This window comes from Empidonax traillii, unplaced genomic scaffold, assembly GCF_003031625.1.
Source record: "Empidonax traillii isolate 1590-97213 ecotype Southwest subspecies unplaced genomic scaffold, ASM303162v1 scaffold733:size745334, whole genome shotgun sequence".
Classification (NCBI taxonomy): domain Eukaryota; kingdom Metazoa; phylum Chordata; class Aves; order Passeriformes; family Tyrannidae; genus Empidonax; species Empidonax traillii.
In genome coordinates, this window is record NW_020955926.1 from 347,337 (window position 1) to 369,122 (window position 21,786).

Below are 21,786 nucleotides of genomic sequence, written 5' to 3' on the forward strand. Positions count from 1 at the left end.
GAGCATAAAACTGAAAATAAATCCCCACTGGATACACAGCCTGTGCTGATTTTTGGCTCTTCCCTCAGGCCTCCCTCCCACTGAATCCAAAGCTTGCTTTCAAGAGACTGTAAAGACTTGGTTTACCACTAGCCCTCCTTTTTCTCATAAGAGAACTGAAAGCATCGCAGGTCAAAGTAAGAGTTAGTTTAAAAAAATCCCTGGTAAAGTTTTGCAGCAACAGTCACGGCTTAACAGTTGTCCACCAGATGCTGGTGTGGAAAAAGAGACATTCACAGAAGCAGCTTCATGCTTGAAACACAGAACTGGTACCAGTTGTTATGATGCCTGTTTTCAGATTGTTCTCTGAGAGCTTGGGCAAGTGAAAAAAATTACCCTGCATTTGTAAAGGAGACAAAGCAATCACAGATGAATTAAAAACATCAGACTGGGAGAGACCTTTGGTGTTCACCTGGTCCAACCCCCCCGTGGGAAGCAGAGTCAACTTGTAAATTAAATCGGGTTGTTTATGGCAATGTCCAGGCAAGTTTGAAAAGCCTCAAAGGATGAAGATTTGCCCCAGTGCCCCAGGCAGCCTCTGCCAGTGCTTCTCCACACACAGGACAACAATGCTCTCAGGGGAGAGAACTTGGTGTTCTCTCTCAAGATGCTGAAGATGCCTGAAACAGGAGGGCAGTGCAATAAAATCCTGCCAGTGGAAGGGGCACCAACTCCCCCTCTGTCTGCCTTCACTTGGCATCAGCATTGAGGGCTGCCAGGACTATCCAAAAGACAATTCAGCTCACTAACCCATCTGGAAGCTAATTAGTCAACACAAAACAAAAGAGACCATTTATTTGACCACCACAGACCAGGCAAAAGGAGAGGGAAGAAAACCGCTGAGAAGGGAGGAAAAGCCCCTGCCTTGCTGATGGCAACAAGCCAGCAGATCAACCTGGACATCTGAGAAACTGCAAGCTAAAAACCACATACCTTTAGGATCCTAAAATAATTATGACTGTTAGCCCAAGTGGCTATAGTTTTAAGCACAGAAAAATAATCTTTTAAATGGTTTAAAAATGGTCAGATGGGGGAAACTGAAGTCGTCCTTCTCTAGACACTGAAGCAGATGAATGATGCATGCAAGTTCCTAAGCTCTTTTTCTAAAGTGAACCACAGGCTGGTTTGTCAGGCTGATGCACAGTATTCCTCTGTCAGCAATGCCACTTAAATATTAACCAAAAATCTGCAGCAGCCTTCCTACCATGGGCACCCAAAGATGGTTTATTTATCCTGCTCAGAATCTGAAGTAAAACTTCAGCTGAAATGAAATCGTGTGCAAATTGCCATCTGTGTTTATTCCAGCAGGATTGCCATTTTATTTGGGAGAAAAAAAGTCAGATAAGGATTGTGGCTTTAAGGTTGCAGCATGTACAGACTTCAGGAGGTGTTTTAAACTGCATTTCTTTGCTGCTCATTTGTGAGGGACTTCAATTCCTGAGACCCTCACAGCTGTTTCACAGACTTCATAAGCAGGTCTGTATGTTGTGGTTTATATTTTGTAAAAATCTATAATTTTGCTATTTTTTTCCCCTAAATTGATCCCTACTCTTCACAAACTCCCTTTTCAGTCTTTGTACTTTCTTCCAGTCTCCAGTGACATCAGCTGTTGTCTGGGAAACACATCTTGTGTTCTCCTGAGCATTCCAGCCCTGCCAATGAAAGAAATCCCTTCTCATCTCTGGGTCACATCATGTTCATTCAGCAGCTCTGTGAGGGTGCAAGGAGCTGATTTAGGGAGCAACATGCAATGCAAAATGCTCTTTACGAGACTCCCAGAGTGGCAGAGCTTCCAGAAGGAAACCTTCCTGGCCATCGCCAGGCAGCTGCCTGGTCAGGGAACGCACACATTTAGAGAATCCCATCTTCTCTCCCTCCCCAAGCACAGCAGCAGAACCTTCAGCAACTGGAACAGCCACAGGAAAAGGCTCAGAGTAGTGGCATTTTCTCCAGACAACCACCACACATCCCCCTTGGAAAATAAGTCTATATGAGAGATCAGAAGAGATTTTTGGTATTTTGTTGCCCAAGAAAAACCTTACCGAAAGTAAAATAAATCCAAACCCAGACCACAGCACTCAATTAATGCTTTTTAACCTAAAAAGTATGACAAAGCTCTACCCAGTTGATCCTTCTCCACCTCTGAGCAGGGAAAGAGGTAGATCCAGAAACAGAGCTAAGACTGGAACAGCAGAAAGTGGGCAGATAGGATTGTCAGCTGGGACTTGAGTAGCACAAACCAGGCAAGTTTAGGCAGACTGGAGCCATTCTTCTCTGTTTTCTTTTCTTTTTACTCTGTTTAACTAAATAAAAGTGACATTTTCAAGGTCAAACTGCCAGGGAAGGTCAGTTCTGAAGGAGTCAGCTCTGTGAATGGTATTATTAAATCAGGGGGGTCACTTGGGCAAGGGGATCTCTCAGCTTGGGTATTTCACAGACCACTGGAGGCCAGCACGGGATGAAATCTTTCTCTGGTTTAATTAGAGGCTTTGAAGCCCTGTAAGAACCTAATTTTCTCTGGGCCAGATAGGAAATCAATAAAGAGAGTAAACCTGCAAAATGCACACCTGGATCATGAACAGCTCCACAGAACACTGCTCAATATCAGCATCAGCTTGGGTTAAACTCTGTATTAATTCCTGGCTGAGAAAGGTTATTTGCCAACAGCCTGGATGAAAACAGACTGCTATAAAAAATGGCCTTCAGGATGGATGTTCTGTGCAAACTGAATGTGGAAAGAGATCCCTGGATTGTGCAAAGGGGAAAGGGTAAAGTGGGGGAGTGTTCACCTCATCCCACTGGACAAAAGAGAGCAGATTTCTGAAAAACATGGCAACAGAGAACAGGAATGGATTTCAAACACCTTCCTTTTGCACAACTATATTATTTGTTGTCTGTACCCACTGACATCACCTCCGTGATTTTTCAATGATCCACCACACTCCTGGTCCCTTGCTCCAGGGAACTCAAGCCTGCATTAAAATGATAATAAAAAAAAAAAAGCCAAAGTCCTGGTGATTTATAGCCTCTTACTGAGCTGTGTAAATGATCCACTCTGCTCAGAATATTAAAGCTATTTGCCATTCAAACCCAGCCCTGATTTTCACAGAGGACCTCTCCCGTTAATTGAAGGTTAAACCAATATCACTGTTTCTAGGGGGGTTGAAATACATGCCAGGAGACATTTCCATATTAAAATTCAACAACATATTACACCTACAAACGCGCTCTTGCCTGAGGCAAACCTTAAACAGGAGATATTTCAACCCCTCCATCTCGTTCTCCTCCATACCAGGTTGTTGTTGGGCTCAGCTTCCACCTTTGCACATTTAATTCACATCACACCTTGTACCCCTCGTCGCTTGCTGTCACTACATTGCTATTCTCGGCTTCTTTCTCTCAGGACTGCTGTTTCCTGCAATGCCCTGTTAAAACAGCACAGATGATGTGTACTTTGGATGGTTTTCACTCTTCCATGCTTTGGCCCAACCTTGATGCAATGAAGACTCGGCCCTGCTGTCACACTTCAAACCCAACTCAGCACATCTCTCCACAGCTTCCAGATGAAGATTTACAAGAAAAATCAAGACTTTTACCTAAAATTGATGCAAGCAAAACAGACTGAGTTACAGCAGTTGCTAGTTAATGAATTGGGCCCCAAATTTTGCCCTCCCCTTGACATTCACTGCAGTCAGACGTGTCTCAGCCAGCAGTGGGATGGAGGACAGCCTGCATGACCCTCTGTGCTCTTTCATACTTCTAATAGGAAGAAAATGCACTGGGAATAGAATCAGAAATGTAAACAGTGTCCACTATAACCTTTTAAATGTGTCAAGTGTCTTTTCCACTCCTCTTGTGAGATGTGAATGCGCAATCAGGAGGCCCAGGTAATGACATCTGCAGGCTTCACTTCTCACACAGAATGCTCCCCAGGACCATGTGTCATTAACCTCTGCAGTGAAAGATCACCAGGTCCTTCTCCTCCTTCATTAAAAGTTTGCCAGATAGAAAAAGGGGCCAAGTTCATCCCAGCTGTGGTGTCCCCAGTGATCTCGATAAGCTTTCCACAAAGGTGATTTGCTTTCATCATTCCATATTTTTTTCTCTTCCTCCCTATTCTGTATACATGAGGTAAAGCAGATCTCATTTCTTTTTTGAAGCCCATAATCCCCAATTAAAATGACCAACAAACACTTTAATCAAAGGTTAATGATTAGTTTTGGGATTTTCCATTTCCATCTTCTGTCTCCAAAATGCCCCTGCTTTTTTAAAACAGATTTTCTTGTATTTAAGATTTTTCTTAGAATGGCAGCAAAGCCCTAATACAGAGCTCACTAACTCCAAGAAAATACTATTTCCCCACAGATATAACATTTAACTTTGAAGCAAAAACAGAGGGAAAAGCTCCCCAAAGAAATCTTTAAAATGATGCTTGTATTTTAAAAGTGAACATCAAGAACTGTGACGTAACTGATGACAAGAGTCTCACACAGACATCATATCATTTAACAGGAAAACATTGCAGAATTGAATTGCAGGAGACTAAAGTCTCAGAAATCACTTACAAGACAGCATTCCCATATAAAAGCTAGATGTCAAATATTCCATAATGGTGACAATTTTCCTTTGTTAAAATTAATACAGGAGAAAGGATTGCTTTGAAGTGACACCTTATTGAACACATTCCCAGGAAAGCCATTTTGAGAATTTTAATGGAAGTTTATTACCAGATGAAAAAGAAGCAACTGAGAAGGTCAGAAAAGCTTGGAAAATTTAAATTACATATGAGACAGCTTCTTGAAAGGAGCAGGACTCTGAAATAACCTCCCACACTAGAGAAGGACACCACAAATACCTAGTATATAACACCTGGTACAACCTGGCTGTAAAAGGTGCTGCACAAAAAAACCCACTCAAAATCTATAAACTGGTTCCTGTTCATAAAAACTTTTTAATTTAAGAAAAGAGATAACACTGGGGTGGCCAAAGGCAGGGCAACATCTGATAAAGACCAGCTGAGCCTCTGAGTCTGGTTAGGTTCAGAAGCATCAAGGCCTTGTAAAGGTTTATAAAAGTATTGAAGAGGATTGGAGTTGTGAAGATGTTTATGGGGAGCTGCCACAGCAGGGAAGTAGAGATGCTATCAGCTAGAAACAGAAGCACACTTGGCATTTCAGTGAGGTGTTGGTTTAATCTGAATGCCAGTCCTGGGAAGTTCACAAATTGCACTATTTTTGCCAAAGAAAAGGAGCTGAGCAGACAGAACCCTGGGAATACAGTTTGAGCTTTCAGCACTAGACTTTTAAACTATTTTAACACACATATTCTGACAGAGATCTGCCATGCACAAAATCCTGATTTCTACCACTACACTCCTGACAGTGACCATCACTGAGCACCAGCCCTGACCCCTGACACACTTCTGGCAGCCAAATCCCTCTGCCTGCTAAAGAGAATGTCTCCTGCTGAGGCTCAAAAACACCACTTGGAGACACATTCCTGCTGAAATAGTTTCATTTCTGCACCCCAGCGTGGCTGGCTTCACCATTTATCTCCATGGAAAAGATGCCAAACCCCCTGCAGCCACTGTGCTCGGTCCTCCAGAGGGGAATCTGAGCGGGAAACTGGTGAATGGCAACAGGAGTTACTCACATGGAGTGTGGATCATCCACTGGATGGAGTGGGAACTGTAACACTGCAGATAAAACTGCTGGAAAAGAATGTGTGATTCGATGATGAATTATTAAATCACAGATAATGAGAATAAATGATAAACTGAAGCATAATCTAGGTACAACACCCACCTAAGAAGCACCGTGCAGTTCTGTGTCAGCCACTCAAGATAAAAAGCACCATCTTGTCATTTGACACACTCTGCTCCATTGATAACAGATTGGAGCTATCTTGGGATTCAGGTATTTCTCACCTGAAGCATCTTTTTGTCCAGCAGCAGCATCCATAGCTCCTAAAGAAGTGACTCCATTTGAGAATAAATAACTCTGTTCCTACAGCTGAAGGTTGCTCAAAGTTGCCCTTTCCATTGTCTGCCAAATCCCTGGAAAGAAAACTCTGAAAACTCCTGTCCCACCTACAAAGGATGCCTGATGGGAGTGTCTGAAACTTTCCTTCCCAATAGTGAGACCTTGTCCAGCAGCAAGTTCCTGGTGCTTTTCAAGACAGGAGGAAGAAGCAGCAATTGCTGTTTCATTTCCAATATCTGATGCCACACAGCAAAGCTGTCCCTTGGTGTCTCTCACCATCTCCTGTTCTGCTGCAGCCAGCCAAGAAGTTTTTAATCAACACACAGTGTGACAGCCAGGACACAGATTTTCCCAAGCCCATTTTTAAGACAAGCTCCAGCACTTTACAGACATCAAGTCATGTCCAAATTGTAAAAAAAAAAAAAAAAAAAAAAAAGCCAACACCTTATTTTTTAATAAAAATGTGAATCTGTCATTAAAGTAAAACACACCACTAGGAAAACAGAACAATACCTGTGTAAAGCCCTGTTACTCTTGGGTAGGAAATGAAGCACTTTTCCACTCAAAATTAATAAGGCATTTCTGATACACATATAATTGAATTTTAAAGTATTTATGACAGTCATAATTCCTGTAAGCTGCCCATCTTTGTACACAAAATTATATCACGGCATCAGGCTACCAAGGCAGGTGGTATTTTAACTTTCCAAAATATATGAAGACTCAAGACTTGAAGAGAAGGATAGGGGGAAAATCCAACCCCTAGGAAGACTCACCAGTCGATGTTCCCAGGGCAGCAGCACTGCCTGCATTGTTCCACACACAGCTGGCACAGTGAATGTTTCACACAGAACCTGGAAGAGCAGAAAAAGCTTTCAGATCTACACTTAACAGGATCTGAAGAGATGCTAAGTTTTATTTCTTCTAAAATGAATACTGGCAGTTACTACACCTGAGTCCCCTCCTGAATTCCAGCTCTTCCACGAACAGCATGTTATGTTTTCTTTGGGATTTCATTTCAAAAGAAAATCACCAAAGCCAGAGGATATCTTTCCATTAACCCAGGTCAGATTTTTACTGACAACATTAATTGAAGGTGACACTCCTGGGATAATTTTCTCACACCGATGGCAGGACTGCAGAGTGAAGAAATCTGTAGGGTTTTATCTCTATATATCTACACACACACATAAAAAAATGCACAGAAGACACAGCTGGAAGAAGCCATGAGGAATAATCTGTCTATTCCCATCTGAAGGAATAATCAGCCACTCCTCTGAGATCATTGAGTCCAACTGTAAACCCAGCACTGCCAAGGCCACCACTAAACCATGTCCTCAAGTGCCACATCTAAATGGCTTTTAAATCCCTACAGGGGTGGGGACTCAACCATCACCATCAGAGCTTCTGAGGAGAGGGGGTTAACTCAAATTTTGGGTTTCAGAAGCTAATACTTTTGCCAATAAAGTCAACATTTAATGGAAACTGTGCTTTCAATTAAAGGCTACGTGAATTAACAATATTTCATAATTATGGTGATGAGTTCAATGCACTCAGTAATAAACAAGAAGCCTTTAAACAATCCAGACATCAAGATTCATCATTACAGTGTAATGCCAGAGGAGCAGTCCTGGACACGTCTACTGTACGAGCCACACCTCCTGGCTGCTGAAAAGTGCACTGTTCTCATGGTCTGATGCAGTTTGTTATCTCCCAGTTGCATTCTCTCCCAGTAATTCATTCTGTCAAGCTCACTGCTTAATTAATTTATTTACACTGTTCCTGAATTGATGCATAATCTTCCTATTAAATACAGGCCAAAAGTTGGAAGAAAGGGAAGTGCAGAGTCACATCCCATTTTCCCAGGTGATTCTATACCTATATCTGTATTTAAATCACATTTACTTCATTGGTTAAGCTTGTAAAGTGGACTGTTGGCCATAAAGCTGCTCCAAAATATATAAAACTTCACAGGTCTGCTTTTTGTTCTGATTAAAGCTGGCTAACTCAGACTAGGTATGGCACAGGCAGGAACACTTAGCAAAGCATCATTCAATGCTCCAGACAACTCATTTTCCCAAGACAACACAAACATTCCAGTTCTGGGACACTTTTCCCCCGATCCCTGAAGAGCTGCTCCACCTGGAAGTTCCACAAAGTCATGGACTTTATTCTAACCCTTCAAACCCCATAGCTCCGATGTGATATGCAGCATTTTGGCTGCTGCAGAAGTGCTGATGGAGGGACAGTGTTGAGGGTGGAAAGGAGGAGCTGGGCTATGAGTTGAACGCTCTTGGTAGCCAGAGGAGGGCACCTGAAATGAGCCACGGATCCAAAACTCACACTGAAGATTCAGCTCCTTCACCACCAGCACTTTTAAATACATCAATGACTCACCAAGTCCAATTTAAAAAATCCCATTAATCCTGTGCTATTGTTATCTACACACTAAAAAGCATCAGAAGCCTCCTGGCCTCAGCTTTCCTACACCCAGAACTGAACACAGTCTTGTGAGCACAAAACAAAACAAAACCATCACTCCAAACTTTTAAGAAGACACTTGTGCATGGCAGTGACATATCTGCAAGTCCAAAATGTTTTAGGACCTTGGTAATGCAAGAGCAGCAGCAACTCTTGCTCTCTCATCATCACTTACCCATCCTGCCAATCCACACTAACCTGAAGGGATTAGCTCCCAAACTGAGAACAAAACTGAACACCCAGAACCCCTTTTTTAGCTGTTTCCATGCAGGAATGATGTGTGGCACAGGTTCAGACAATTACCTGAGTCATTTTTAACATGGTTGGCCTTCAGATTCAAGGGCAGCTCAGTCAGAAGGGTGGGATGTTCCTCCAGCACAACGAGAGTTTGTTGCAGAAAGAATGATGTCAAAATGTAGAAGTGAACAACTGTTTTAGAAAAGTGGCTCAAAATGGTTTCTTCTGCCCACAGAACCACAAAGAAAGCTTTTCAAACACAGCCAGACTAAAGCATTTTTAATATATTTTTAGTAACAAATTATATTAGATAATAATATATTTAAAATACAAGTAGTACATTTCATACAATAAAATTGTTGTTTATATCTTTTATTAATATTTTTACAGACATTAAAATAGACAGAAAGCCTGCAAGTGCAAGTTTGCCAAATTCCCCTCTACTTTAGATCTGAAACCACTGTGCTGGGGTTTTACTCTTTTTTTACCTCAGCTTTGCCTGACTCAGTGAGTTTTTATTTCTGAGCACAAAACATCAGGATAGTTTTATGGGTAAGTTTATTTAAAGGATATCCCAGAAACAAGTAACATTATGCTCCAAAATGAACTTAAATGGAAAAAAGATCCTCTTTTGTGAAGCACCTACAATGTCCACAGCTGTCCAGAGCTGGAATTACACATTTGGAAAAAAAACCCAAAAAATCAGCCCTAAACAGAAATTTCAATTCCTTATCAATACCCTCCCCCCCCAAAAAAAAAAAATTAATAATCAGGTGTTTCCAGAACTGGGGCTTGGGATGCCAGGCCATCTTCCATTTGAAGGTTTAGAATAGAAATGCAAGGAGAAGTTGAATAAACCAGAAAGTAATTATGTAAAAGTATATATAAATATCAATCAGATACAAGAAAGAAATGCCATTTCAGACAGGGAATAAATAAGAGAAGGTGCTTCCACACTTCCCAAACTGCTGGTGGTTTCAGCAGCGAGGAGCAAAGCTGGACTCATAAAAAGCAGGACCCTGCCTCAATCTTGGGCAGTTCCCAGGTTTTCCCTCAAATCCAGGCACTTGCACAGCCCATCAGACTTGACCTAAGGGTAACCATAATGTTGAGTGACAATGATGTTCCCCAAGAACCAAAATAGTTCAGGGTTGATTTTACAGGCCATGAGACTGAAACGTGAGCAGTAAAGAGAAATTACTGAGGAAGAACTATCCCAAATTACCCCAGCACTTGTATTAAACACTTATGTTGTCACCAGAGCCAGAAAATGCTCCATCCCTCCTGTTTGCTGTCAGGTCAGTTCCTGGGAACAGCTGACAGGGAGGGACAATGCCCTGTATTATCATCCACTCAAAGCCAGAGCAGGCTCAATTTGAATATTGTGAATTGAAGCACGGGAGAACAGGAATGGGCTCCCCCCTCCACTCCCACATCCTGCAGCATCCCTGCTCCCACTGTCCCCTCACACTCAGCCTCCTCCTTTGGGGACCTCCCCCTTTCTGTGCCCCGTGCATGGCTGGACACAGCACTACTGTGCCTTTGTCCCATTTCTGGCACATTACCCAATAATTCCCCTGTCTCTCCTGCATCAGGATGCTTTTAGCAGGATGATTTCCAAGCATTAGAAAGAAAGCTGTGGTTTGGATCAAAATCACCCAACTGGTTTTGAAAATTTGGGGGGAAATATATATATATATGTATATGCATATACAAAAGATAATCCCTTTGCATCAAAACTTCAGGGATTTTATTTCAGAGCTTGTCTCAGCCACAGGAGCCTGTGTGTGTGTGACAGAACTTCAGGGGGACCTGAGACACAGGACTGAATCACCAAAGCCTGCATGTAACCAAAAATACACTTCTTCCCTTATCTGCAATAATCACAACAGTCATCAACTCTGTCTCTTGTCTCTTCCCTACCAGAAGAGGGGAAGTTTAGGGACCTGCTTCCACAAGTAATTTAACTGACAAAGAAGAAAAGCTAAAGCTACAAGAGCCCATCTAGTACCTCCCATTATTTGAATTACAGCACTGCCTGAAACCTCCTTCCCATTACACCCTAAAACCAACCTATCCATCCACGAGTTCACACAACAGGAAAGCACGTGTCACCTGTTAACCTTCTCCAATTCCTTTTCCTAATTATATTTCAGACAGTCTGCTCTTGCATCCAGCATTACCCAGAGAGGGAACACACACCAGTATGTGTTGTGCACAGGACAATTTCCAGGTGCAGATGAGGCAACAAAAAATAGTGACCTCCAATGTCTATTTTTTTTAAAACGGGAAAATATAATTTTTTGTTGAATGCAGCAGGAAAATTCTCAGAGAGAAAAACATAATGGGATGTACAAGGCAGACAGAAAGGTGCCCTGACAGCAAGCAGTGCAGAACTGAAATGCAGATCCTGTGCTTCCATCTAGTGGAGCAGGAGGGCAGTTTATTTCCAGAGATGAACTGAGGAACTCCCATTGCTCCTGTATGACTTTGGTTTGTTATCTGGAACACTCTGCACACACCAGTTTGGGTTCATGAACACAGCACAGGAACTGACTTTAGATACAAGTGTGCAAAGTGTGAGCACAGAACAACCCCAGCCCTTGCCATCCTCTCAGGATGCTTTCCACAGGAAAACACCAGAATTTCCCTGGGGAATCTCCTCCCCAGACCATTTCACCTGCAGACAAGGGACTAAACTGCAATCCTGTCTCTAAAGAGGAGATAAATATTCCCACGTACAGACTCGGCCACTTCCCAAGAGACCAGGCCACACGGAATATCTGAGAGATTTAGTGGAGTGAGAGTATCCTTTATACTCCCCATGCTTCTCCAGTTTCTCCTGCACTTCCCAAAGAGTTCAACAAAATTACATTAAAAATAAACACCCACCTTGCCCATGTCGTTCCAGTGCTGATAACTCCAAGCTCAGTGGGATATTTCAGCCCCAGGATCCCTCTTTTACTTGGTGCTTCAGCCTCTACGTTGCTGTCTTTTTGGTCCATTCCAACCATAACACCCTGCAAAGGATATTATTCCAATATTAGTGCAATCTACCAGGCACATCAGAGATAGAATCACATTTTTAAGTTAAAACTTCACGTGAAATACTTTACCTGTTACTGCCCTCACAGAATGCACCCCCACAACATGTAAAGAACTAAAATGTGAATTTATGGGGAAACACCTGCTCTGGACTAATTCCTTCTATGAATCCAGCAGGAAGAGCAAGGCAGCCTCAAAAACGAAGGAAGCATCTCATCCTTGGTGCTGCCCACACAGGAGTCCAGCCAAGGTGGGCATCATCAAACTCATGATCCTCCATCAGGGGCAGGTCCTTTGTCACTGCACAAAGGAATAAAGGGAAGGAATTAGAGGTGGAAAAGGTATAATCTCTCTAGATTTACTTATCTGATTGTTCTCTCCGTTTAAGCAGTTCCCCTATTGCCTTGAAACAGTGAGATTTCCCCCTGCTGGAAGTAAAACTTTTTTTTTTTTAATGTTAATTTTTTGGGGAAAAAAAAGTATCAACTTACATAAAAGAGACAGATTTTCTTTTAAAAAACCCTCACTTATTAAATAATAGTTTTACTAAGTTTATCACTTTTGCATTAGGAAGTGCATCCCAATTGCCCCAAATAATTTAACAACTTAAGGGATACCTCATGACAAGAACTTCAGGAAAGGGCTTTGACAGTCCAGAAAATCAAAATATGGCTCAGATATGAACAAAACAAACAAAAATCTGCATCTTCCATTTGCAAATGAACTTTTAGAAACCTAATTAATCAGAAAGACCCCTTCCAAGGTTAAGGAAAGCCACGTTTATCCTTTCCAGTCTTATCTGAGTTTATAATGGGATGTGCTGGAGACCCTCTTTGGAACTGTGTTGGGACACACCCCTCAGATGGGATGGAGGAGGAACTGCCCATCATTTGGAGAGCAAACTGCTGCAGGAAGAGTAATTTCAGAAAAGAATAAACCTAAACAGCAGTGCTGATGCTAAAGCTCTGATGGAACAAATCCACACAAATTTCCACTTTCATGGGTTTCACCAAAGCCAACTGCTCAGGCCTTTGTTTTTAGAGGGGAAATCTCCTGCTGCAGCCTCCAGGGTCAGTGATATTCTGTTATTGGCCTCATGACCACGGACAAGCTCTGCAAAAGGACACACAGTCAGCTCTACTTGGACCTCAGCAGAAACCCCATCTCTTTCAAGGCTGAATTATCTTCTAGAAAGTTCATTTGTTTAAAATTAATTAATCATATGCACATACCAGCTCTAATGTTAGTAGTTCATGGTAAATAAGAATCACCAGAGACCGCAGTTGTTCCCTCCTAGGTCGTTGAAATTTGCCTTTTTCTAAGAGGGTCACCACAATCTCAAATCAACAACTAAAAATAACCCCCAGCAAAAGTTCCAGGGAAGCATTTGCTGCGTGTTTTCAGTCAGAGCCACTCTGCAACGTGGAGTGCTCACTCCAGGCCCTGCTTCATGTTTGTAAGTGGTCAATACCTCATGGAACTGGTTATTTGGGAAAAAGAACAAGAGGCAGCTGGCACAACCACCCAGGAACATCTCAACTGCAGGAGTTGGCCATCACATCAAAGTGCTGATCTCCCTGAAATTCATGGCAGAATTCCCACCAAGAGAGAGCCTGGTGTTCACCAAGATGCATTTTGGATGCAGTGGTTGTTTTTAGAATTGGACAATTGCCTCTTTAGGCATTTGAGAAGAGGGAAGGACTTTATTTTTCCTTCTTTGGCAACTTCACTCAGTAAGGAAGGGTACTCCAGAAATGGGAAAGGAATTAAAAACAGCACTTGTCCAGCAATTTTCTTGTCCCTAACAATGCAAAAATGGGATTTTATCACACGCATTTGCAAACAGTTTTAACCATTAGTTCTGGTACCTGGTATCTTTGAACATGAATGAATGTTGCTGTGAATTGTTATTTTCTTCTAAAACCCTCAGGAAAAGGCTTGAGAGTGCAAAAAACCAACTATTTACCAGCAGTATCCAATGTCACAGAACTGCCTACAGACTTCAATTGATTCCAGCAATGTAAACCAGAGGGAAACTCAGTCCTTAAATACATCAAAAATTACATCATGACACACTGGAATTTAAGAGTAGAGAATTTTAAAGCAGTTCCTATACTTGCTTGATTTTCATTTTTAGTTTGTTTTTACTTGTAGAATTCCCAAGTGCAAAATTAAAGACAATTAACAGAGAGGCTCCTTTTTGGTTTCTGATGTTCAGACAGAAAACACAATTGTTCTTCCTCACTTTGTTTCACTAAGGTCTGGATTACCCTGCACCTGCAGACCCTCTGGAATGTCTGCAAAGCCTCAGGTAAAAGGCATCCAAGTCCAGGAACCAGCATGTAAACCCCTCAAAGACCTCAGAGCAAGCAAAGCAAAGCATTTAAACCATGGAATGTAACATGAGAACGCTCTCAGGGCAACACTCACCCAGGAAATGGTGGTGATTTGTGAAAGCTGCTTCGTAAATGCCACGATCTCACTTCCCAGTGTATTTATCCCAGCCTCTGGAATGGAGTTCACACAATATCTAACACATGTCAAGCCACTCGTGGACATTTGGGTTTTTTTCAGACAGAAATGCCTCACCCAAGGTAACACTGGCAGGACTGCAGGTCCAGTGCTGCCACTGACAAGCATTCTGCTCCATTTTAACATCATCAGCTAAGAACAGCTCATTATTCTTCTGCTAACACCCATCTTCAGTCTGGACAGGGAAAAATCAGCATGTACAGTTCTCATGTTATCCCAGTACTTGAGCTGAGGGCTGAAAACAGACTGGATCAGCCATTCAAAGGAGGTGAGTCGTTACTATTATACAAAAACAAACAAACAAACCAAAACACCGAAAAAAACCAAACCAAACATCAAAACAAAAAACCAAAACAAACAAAACTAAACAAATTACATTGGAATAGAGTGGCTTTATATAAAAAAATGAGACCTTTCCTAGACTAAGAAATATTAAAGACCATTAAAAGAAGATTTACAGGATTAACCTACAGTGGTTTTTCTTTTCCCACAAGATTCTCAGTTGAAAACTTTTCCCCTTTACTGATTTGTACCTTGACGCTCAAACATGCAAAATATGTCATGCTGTGCCTTTATAAGCTTGAATTTCATGTGTTCTGCAGCTGAGGAACATTTTGCATAGAGACAGGCAGTGACTAAACCCCACCAAGAAAAGAAGTGCAACTAAATTAAAAAATTACCAAACTCCCCACAAGTTACAGGAAAAAAAAAATACAAAAAAGAGAATATAAGAAGTTGAAGACATTTCTTTACACCATCTCAATTCTGAATTTTTACTGGATCTTTAATCATCAGCTTACCTCATTGCCACACACAGAATAGGGTACAAACCGAATGGCAAAGAACAACCTTCTTAATTCTTTTATTTTCAGCCAAAAAAAAAATCCCAAGCAACCAAAGAAAATCAAAAATTAAAGTAGTTCTTCCTTTATTGCACTCTATAAAACTTCTTGTGATAATCAAGAAGTCAATATACAGTAATAGCTTGATATTCCTTTGAAATTTGTAGTTTGACTCTTAAAATAAAATTTGTATAGAAAAGATAGCATTTACAACCCATTCAGTAGTAACCAATCATTATGTACTCACAAACAATATTAAATAATTTGTATGCAGCAGTTTCTTTAAGAGGGCAGAGGGGAATATTTTCTCCTTAGCAAATATAATATTCCACTGTGAAAGAGCCATTCAAGTCAACTTGGGAGCAAAGTGTGATAAAGAGCAATTTCACTGGAGGAGCTCATGTAGTGTCCCAGGAATATTTACAGCTGTGTCCAGTGCATAGAGTAACAGCAGCATGTGAGGAGTCTACGATCCTAAATTGGCACACCAGAATGATCCACCAGCAAACGCAGGGTTCAGAGGACACCAGTGAGGCACAGGAACACAACCAGGTGCAGAGTGAGCAGGTATGTCAGGAACAAGTAGCGGGATTTGGCTCGGGAAGTCAGCAGCTTGGAGCAGTAAAGGCTTCGCCCTCGGAGCCACCTCCGCAGGGAAAGGGCCCCTCCTTTCACCTGGGGGGGGACAACATTCCATATCGATAATCAGCACTAGGAACAAGGAGCTCCACTGCAGCTTGGATTTCTGAGGCACTCTAAACCTCTGACACAGCAACTGATGCCACAGCACAGGCTATAGAAACACAAATTATTTCAAGGGCAAACCCCAGCATTATTAAAAGAGGAGAGGAATGAATGCCAGGTATTTGTGTATTGTGCAGTTACACAGACATACCAGAGATGCATACTGCATTTGGGGTATGCATATCATTAAATGCAATGCACATTTTATTTCATGGACAGGTGGAGTACAAATATGATTACTCCCAGTTTAATTTCGACACAGGCAATATGTCTTGTGACACAGTTTACACAGTTGCCTGTATTTGACTCACAGCCCAAAGAGAAAGAAATTATAGATGTTTTTTCAGTGAAATGCAGCCTCAGAAGTAGTTTGCTGCTTTGAGTGGCCTGCCCAGCCCCTTGATACCAAACACACAGAATACTTCAGAGTCAGCTTCTCAGAGCCAAGACACATTAGACAAGCAGTTGCCTTGTGCCACTGCTTACACATGAAGAGGACAACCCAAAATCAGTGATTTCCAGTCACTCAGGAGGGAAATCTGCACTCCAACAACGAACGACAGTTGAAAACAGGGTGCAGGAATGGGAAGACAGAAAAAAGGAAGCAGCAGCACAAAGGGGATCCTGAGCTGTGTCATTTCAATCTAGTCTGCAACCAGCAGGATACAACATGCACACCCTTTTTAAGTAGCTGGTAATTCAGGGCTTTTAAAAGCTTTCATCTCCTTACCTTTCTCACAACAACATGTTCACTGGGATTGATGATTAAGGCTTCCCTCTCCTCCTCAGTTTCCATCTGGATAGTGTATTCAGTGGGCACAGATCTGTAACTGCTCACTTCAAACCTAGGGAAAAATGACAGGGACACATGGAGTACTAACCACTAACCTCTCACTACAAACAAAAGGCAAACAAATAATCTGACAGGGTGTTTTACCTGTTACTTGTCTCTTCAGAGAGTCCAAGAGCCTCTTCTGCAGCTTCTCTCCTCCTCTTCTCCTCTGCCAGTGTTTCTGTCAGCTGGGAGAGAGCCTGTTGCACTGACTCATATTGCTGCTCAGTCTCTGCAAGCCTGGGACAAAATGTAACCTGAAATCAGTATCTTATGTACTTCAAGAATTACTTTTTTGGATTTTTTTTATTAAGAAATCATCCTTTTTGTGATAGACTTAATTATGATAAAATGCTTTAGCTTTACACTGAAATGAAATAAGGTACAAAACCAAACCACAGATGGTAACAGTTCAAGGATATGACTTATGATTTATTTAATCCACTGTAAATCCACTTCTTTCCCTTCTCTACACAAATGCCTTGGAGGGATACAAAAGCATTACTTTCACACTCACAACACAGCTGTCAGGAAAACAATATTGCTAATACATGCCCTGAGTCCTGACCTTTTCCTGAGCTCATTTAGCTCCACATTGTTGATCTCCACAATAATCCCAGACCTTTCCCGTGGCGCTCCAGGGGGAACTTCTGCTCTTGTTTCATCCTAGAAAATATTGAGAGAGGGAAAAAAAAAATAGCCAGTCACCATTTTCCTACTTGCTAAAAGTCTTTATTTCAATTAAAGAAGCCATAAGCACCACAAAACAGTGGAACAAATAATTCTTTGTGCCTTTTTTTTTTTTTTCATTTCCAGAGCTGAAATGTTCCAGGTCTGTTTTTTGACAGCAAGTTGAGGAATGCTGTGGCACCTGAAGGATCCAGGTACACCTGCTACAACAGCAATCTCTGAATAATCCTGAGGGGAAACAAATGCATCTACATCCACACAATAATACAGCACTGTGCTGTATTTCAGAAACATTGAAGCTAATAATTTATTTTTAATTTACAGTTCTCCTTATTTGGGTTTATTCCCATTTATGGAAGAGTGAGGGTTGTTTACTATAAGTATTTATATGTTATTTTAGGGTATTATATTAACTGATTGTTCATGAATAGTCAAGGCAGTACAGGAAAGCTTTTTAAAAATAAAAACCTCACAAAGGAATAATGACAGAATCATAAAGCATGGGCTTGGAGGAGACCTGAAATCATCTGGTTCCAACCCTCACATAATAATCTCCTAGATGTGTGTGAGGGGTTGGCAGAGGGTACCAAAGTGGTGATCTAAATCTCACTTCTGAAAATGTAACGCAAACACCTTGCAAAACTACTCATGAATGATGTGAAATTACCACTAATAACTGATCATCCAATTAGCTCTGCCAGCTGTGGATCAATTAAAAAAATACTCCAAAACAAAAAAAAAAAATGAAAAGTCCAATTAAACCAGCTTTACAACAATAAAGACAGCTATGTTCAGCACACTGAAAAGGCTAGCAAAAGGACTGGATCAGTACAATAAAAAGTGAATTTTTTGCATGAAATATGTAAGCACTGAAGAAAAAAACCTTGAAAGTATTTCCATATATTTGTTTACCTGAACAGAGCCTTGGAAAGATGCCACTTGCATTGACTGATATTCCCTCTCCAGCCTTAGATACCGGTTTTGCAGATCAGTGTAATGATGCTGGTTATCCCTCAGAGTCTGAGAGAGAGTCTTCAGCTGGGCAGACAAGACAGCATTCTCCTCTGCTGACTGCACAACCTGCAAGGAGTTCACATTGAAAGGAATAAAAATCAGGAATTAGCTCCTCCAGGAAACTCCTACAGATTTGAGACCTGCTGCTTCAAAACTGCACACACTTTTCGGCAAGGTCACAGTTTGGGTGAGGTTTAAGTAGCTGTTTTATGAGAGGAAATAATGAAACATGAGCATTGATTTCCCCTGTCATCAAAATACCCAAAACAGAAGGTAAAATCTTGTTCCAGCCTGTTTCTGTCTACAGTGAAAAATATTTTGAGTAGAGGTTTAACAGTGTCCCATCAATATCTTTACAATGAAGAGTCAAATAAGTCAGAAGAGCCTGACAGAAAGATAATACTGATATTTAATTTGTAATTTCTAGTCTGAACCAACTGGTTTGTTTGGAACCATCTGAATTTTAAAGTAAAATTAATTCTCAGTCATTCAAGATGCCACCAATTTATCAACATTTCTGTGTGATCCCAGCCCAGACTGACACGAGCTAGGGAGGATCAGAGCTGTTATTCTGAATTACCTTGGAATTAACCTGCTGGAAATGCAGGTCCTTCTGGTGGATCTCCTGCAGGCAGCGCTGCAGCTCATCCTGCAGCTGATTCTTCTCAGCCAAGACACGTCTGATTTCCTCTGGGGCATCTCCACTGCCAGCAAGGGAGGCGCTTTCCAAAGCCTTAAAAAGGATCAGGATGTTCAGGGTAAATGGTACAGGAGTTGTCTAAATAATGCACAACTCCAACACTAAATACACAGAATTTCCTTTGCACAATATAATTCCCTTCTCACAACTTAATACCACATCTGCAAGAGACTTTAAGTAGAAGATGGGGTCTTTTTAATATATAGTGTTTTCAAGCTAAATATTTGCAATATTAGAAACATATCTGCAATATAAGAAACAATAAAATACTACCAGGAAAAGGCAATCCAACGTAATTTTTAATTTGCAAACAGTGCGAGGCACAAAGAAAGGTGGTAAAATAGAAACATATCAATATAAAACACCTTTCAAAAATTATTATTATTCAAAAATTATTTTCAAGCTAAGAATGTCTTATATTCACGACCTGCAGAACAGCTATTTTGGAAATATGGATCTTAAGCTGAAAAGAATCCATTTTGAAAAGAAAAGAACACCTGATCTTTTTACAGCTTTGGCTTTATCTCTAAAGCTTTATGGAACCTTTTTACCCACACAATCCTGAGAAAAAGATTTTTACCACATAAAATACTCCATAACCCGCAGATATTACTGTTCAATAGCTCTTATTTATGATTTTAATCACAGAAAATGAACAGCACACGAAATTCAAACCCAACTAAAACGTTGGTTTTAATGAAATGAAAAGGAATCCTGCTTCCTTCCTTTGGCACAGAAAAGGGAAATCAGAATAGTACTCCAAAAACCACTTTCCTGGAAGCTTTAATGACAGTTTAGAAAAGCAGGCAGCAATTGCCAGACTGGCTGTCAGCTGCTGCTGTGCTAAATCCAGGATTCTGTTCCTGGCAGAAGCCAATTCCAGTTTCTTCAGAGGAAGAACACTTCCATTAGGACATCTCCCCTCTCTCCCTCCAGTTAGTCCTGCTCTAATCTGCAGGAATTGGACACTGCTTTAGGCTCTGAAGAATGAATTTTATTAGATCTTTAAAATTTCTTTGCATCAACTACACGAATTCTGAAATTTGTTCTCAGTGTGAACTACCAACCTCTTGATCCTCTTAAAAAGCACGTCCCTAAAAATAGGGTGCAGCCATAATAAATCTGAAAAAAAAAAATCCATTTCATTTTTTTTAACTTCTTCCTGTTATATTCTGGATTTAACTAACCTAAGATAACACCTGCCAGACTACTGTCATGTGCTGCACAGTTCTCTTTTGGGGCTGCAAATTCAACACAATAAACTGCTAAATTCTATTCTACATTCCTGCTACTTTCCATTTCTTTACCTTGACTGGATAATTGCTGCCAGCAGGGACTGATTTCTTAACCATCATGTCTTGTTGCAGCTTCTGCAGCTCTGCAATCTGCTGGTCTTTCTCAGCAAGCGTGATCTGACACTGATTTCTCAGTGCCTGGGACTCAGACAGGAGGAGGTTTTTTTCCATTCTGAACAGAAAATACTGTATGTTAAAGAATTATACACCACATACAAATCAGTGAAGAGGATAAAGCTGTACTTACTGTTATTTCTGTAATAAATAATGGTAGTTTTTGAAGAGTAATATGCATATTTTGGTATTTATGCTGTTCACTGGTTAAGTCTATAAATGAGGTCTGAGTACTTAATCATTTTCTCACATTTACAGAGAAATGCAGGGTTGGCCTTTTGGTCGACATCCTCTCCCCCAAAAACTTTTAGTGTAAAACAATTATTACCTTACAGAGGCTTTATAATTAGAGATCTAGAAAATGTGCACTATGGACCATAAAATGCAGTGAGGCACCAGGACACTGCCTATGGCCTCAAATTCCAACAGAATTATTGTTATCCTACACCAAGCACTGAAACAAACACCCAAGCCACCACCAGAACAGAAATCATTCAAGTAAGATTGTTTGAAACTTTACATAAACCAAGAGACACAAAGGCACGAGAAAATCTGTGTACAAAGACAACCCCGTGGAAGTCGATGTCACACATGACAAATATTCTTATCCTGCTCCCTGCTAGCTCTGGGTGTCAGTTTTATGGTGGGTTGTGAAGTCAGTGATGAATTCTAAACAAGACCCACGTGTACTATTTAAATTTAAAACTCTTACCTTAATCCAGCCAGCTCGTTCTGGTATGATGTGATCTCTCTCTCACTTTCTGCCTGGAAGGCTTTTGTCTGCTGTAGTGCCTTCTCCAAATCATCAACCTTGCTCTTCAGTTTGGATATTTCCACAGCTGCAAGGCTGGCTCCTTCCTTAGCCTATGTTTAATAAACATTAGTAGTGAACTGGAGTGAAAACTCTACGGCTGAAATTTGATTACAGAATAGTGGTTTTCCCTAGTTACTCCACTTAACAGGATAATTAACCCCCCAAATTGTAAACAAAGCTTCTTTGGTCACACAGTGCTATCACAGCACTCACACAACCTACAGAGTTAAACCTCAGAATCCACAATATCTCAAAGCATTCCCTGCACAAAGAATAAAACTCCAAAGTGATGTGGCTATTTAAAACTTACCAAAGTGTTACCCTATTGCTCTGAGGCACATCCAAATTACTCTGACAGTAATTTCTCTCATTGATGCTGTTGCAATCAATGGGAAATGGGGCTGTGCCCTGCCTGGTGTCAGAAGT

General features: G+C 41.1%; 1 protein-coding gene across 6 annotated transcripts in view; it reads right to left on the minus strand.

The window, feature by feature from the left end:
- Positions 1-15,161: 15,161 nt before the first annotated feature.
- Positions 15,162-21,786, minus strand: part of LOC114066081 (golgin subfamily B member 1-like) — a 36,765-nt gene continuing 30,140 nt past the window's right edge. For all 6 annotated transcript variants that reach the window (XM_027900483.1, XM_027900482.1, XM_027900481.1 and 3 more), the window contains 8 exons: positions 21,259-21,410; positions 20,445-20,604; positions 19,018-19,170; positions 18,336-18,503; positions 17,302-17,399; positions 16,839-16,973; positions 16,632-16,746; positions 15,162-15,832 (listed from right to left, as the gene is read on the minus strand). In XM_027900483.1, the coding sequence (XP_027756284.1) occupies positions 15,674-15,832; positions 16,632-16,746; positions 16,839-16,973; positions 17,302-17,399; positions 18,336-18,503; positions 19,018-19,170; positions 20,445-20,604; positions 21,259-21,410 (1,140 nt within the window). In that variant the 3' untranslated portion in view covers positions 15,162-15,673. The remainder of the gene's footprint in view (positions 15,833-16,631; positions 16,747-16,838; positions 16,974-17,301; positions 17,400-18,335; positions 18,504-19,017; positions 19,171-20,444; positions 20,605-21,258; positions 21,411-21,786) is intronic.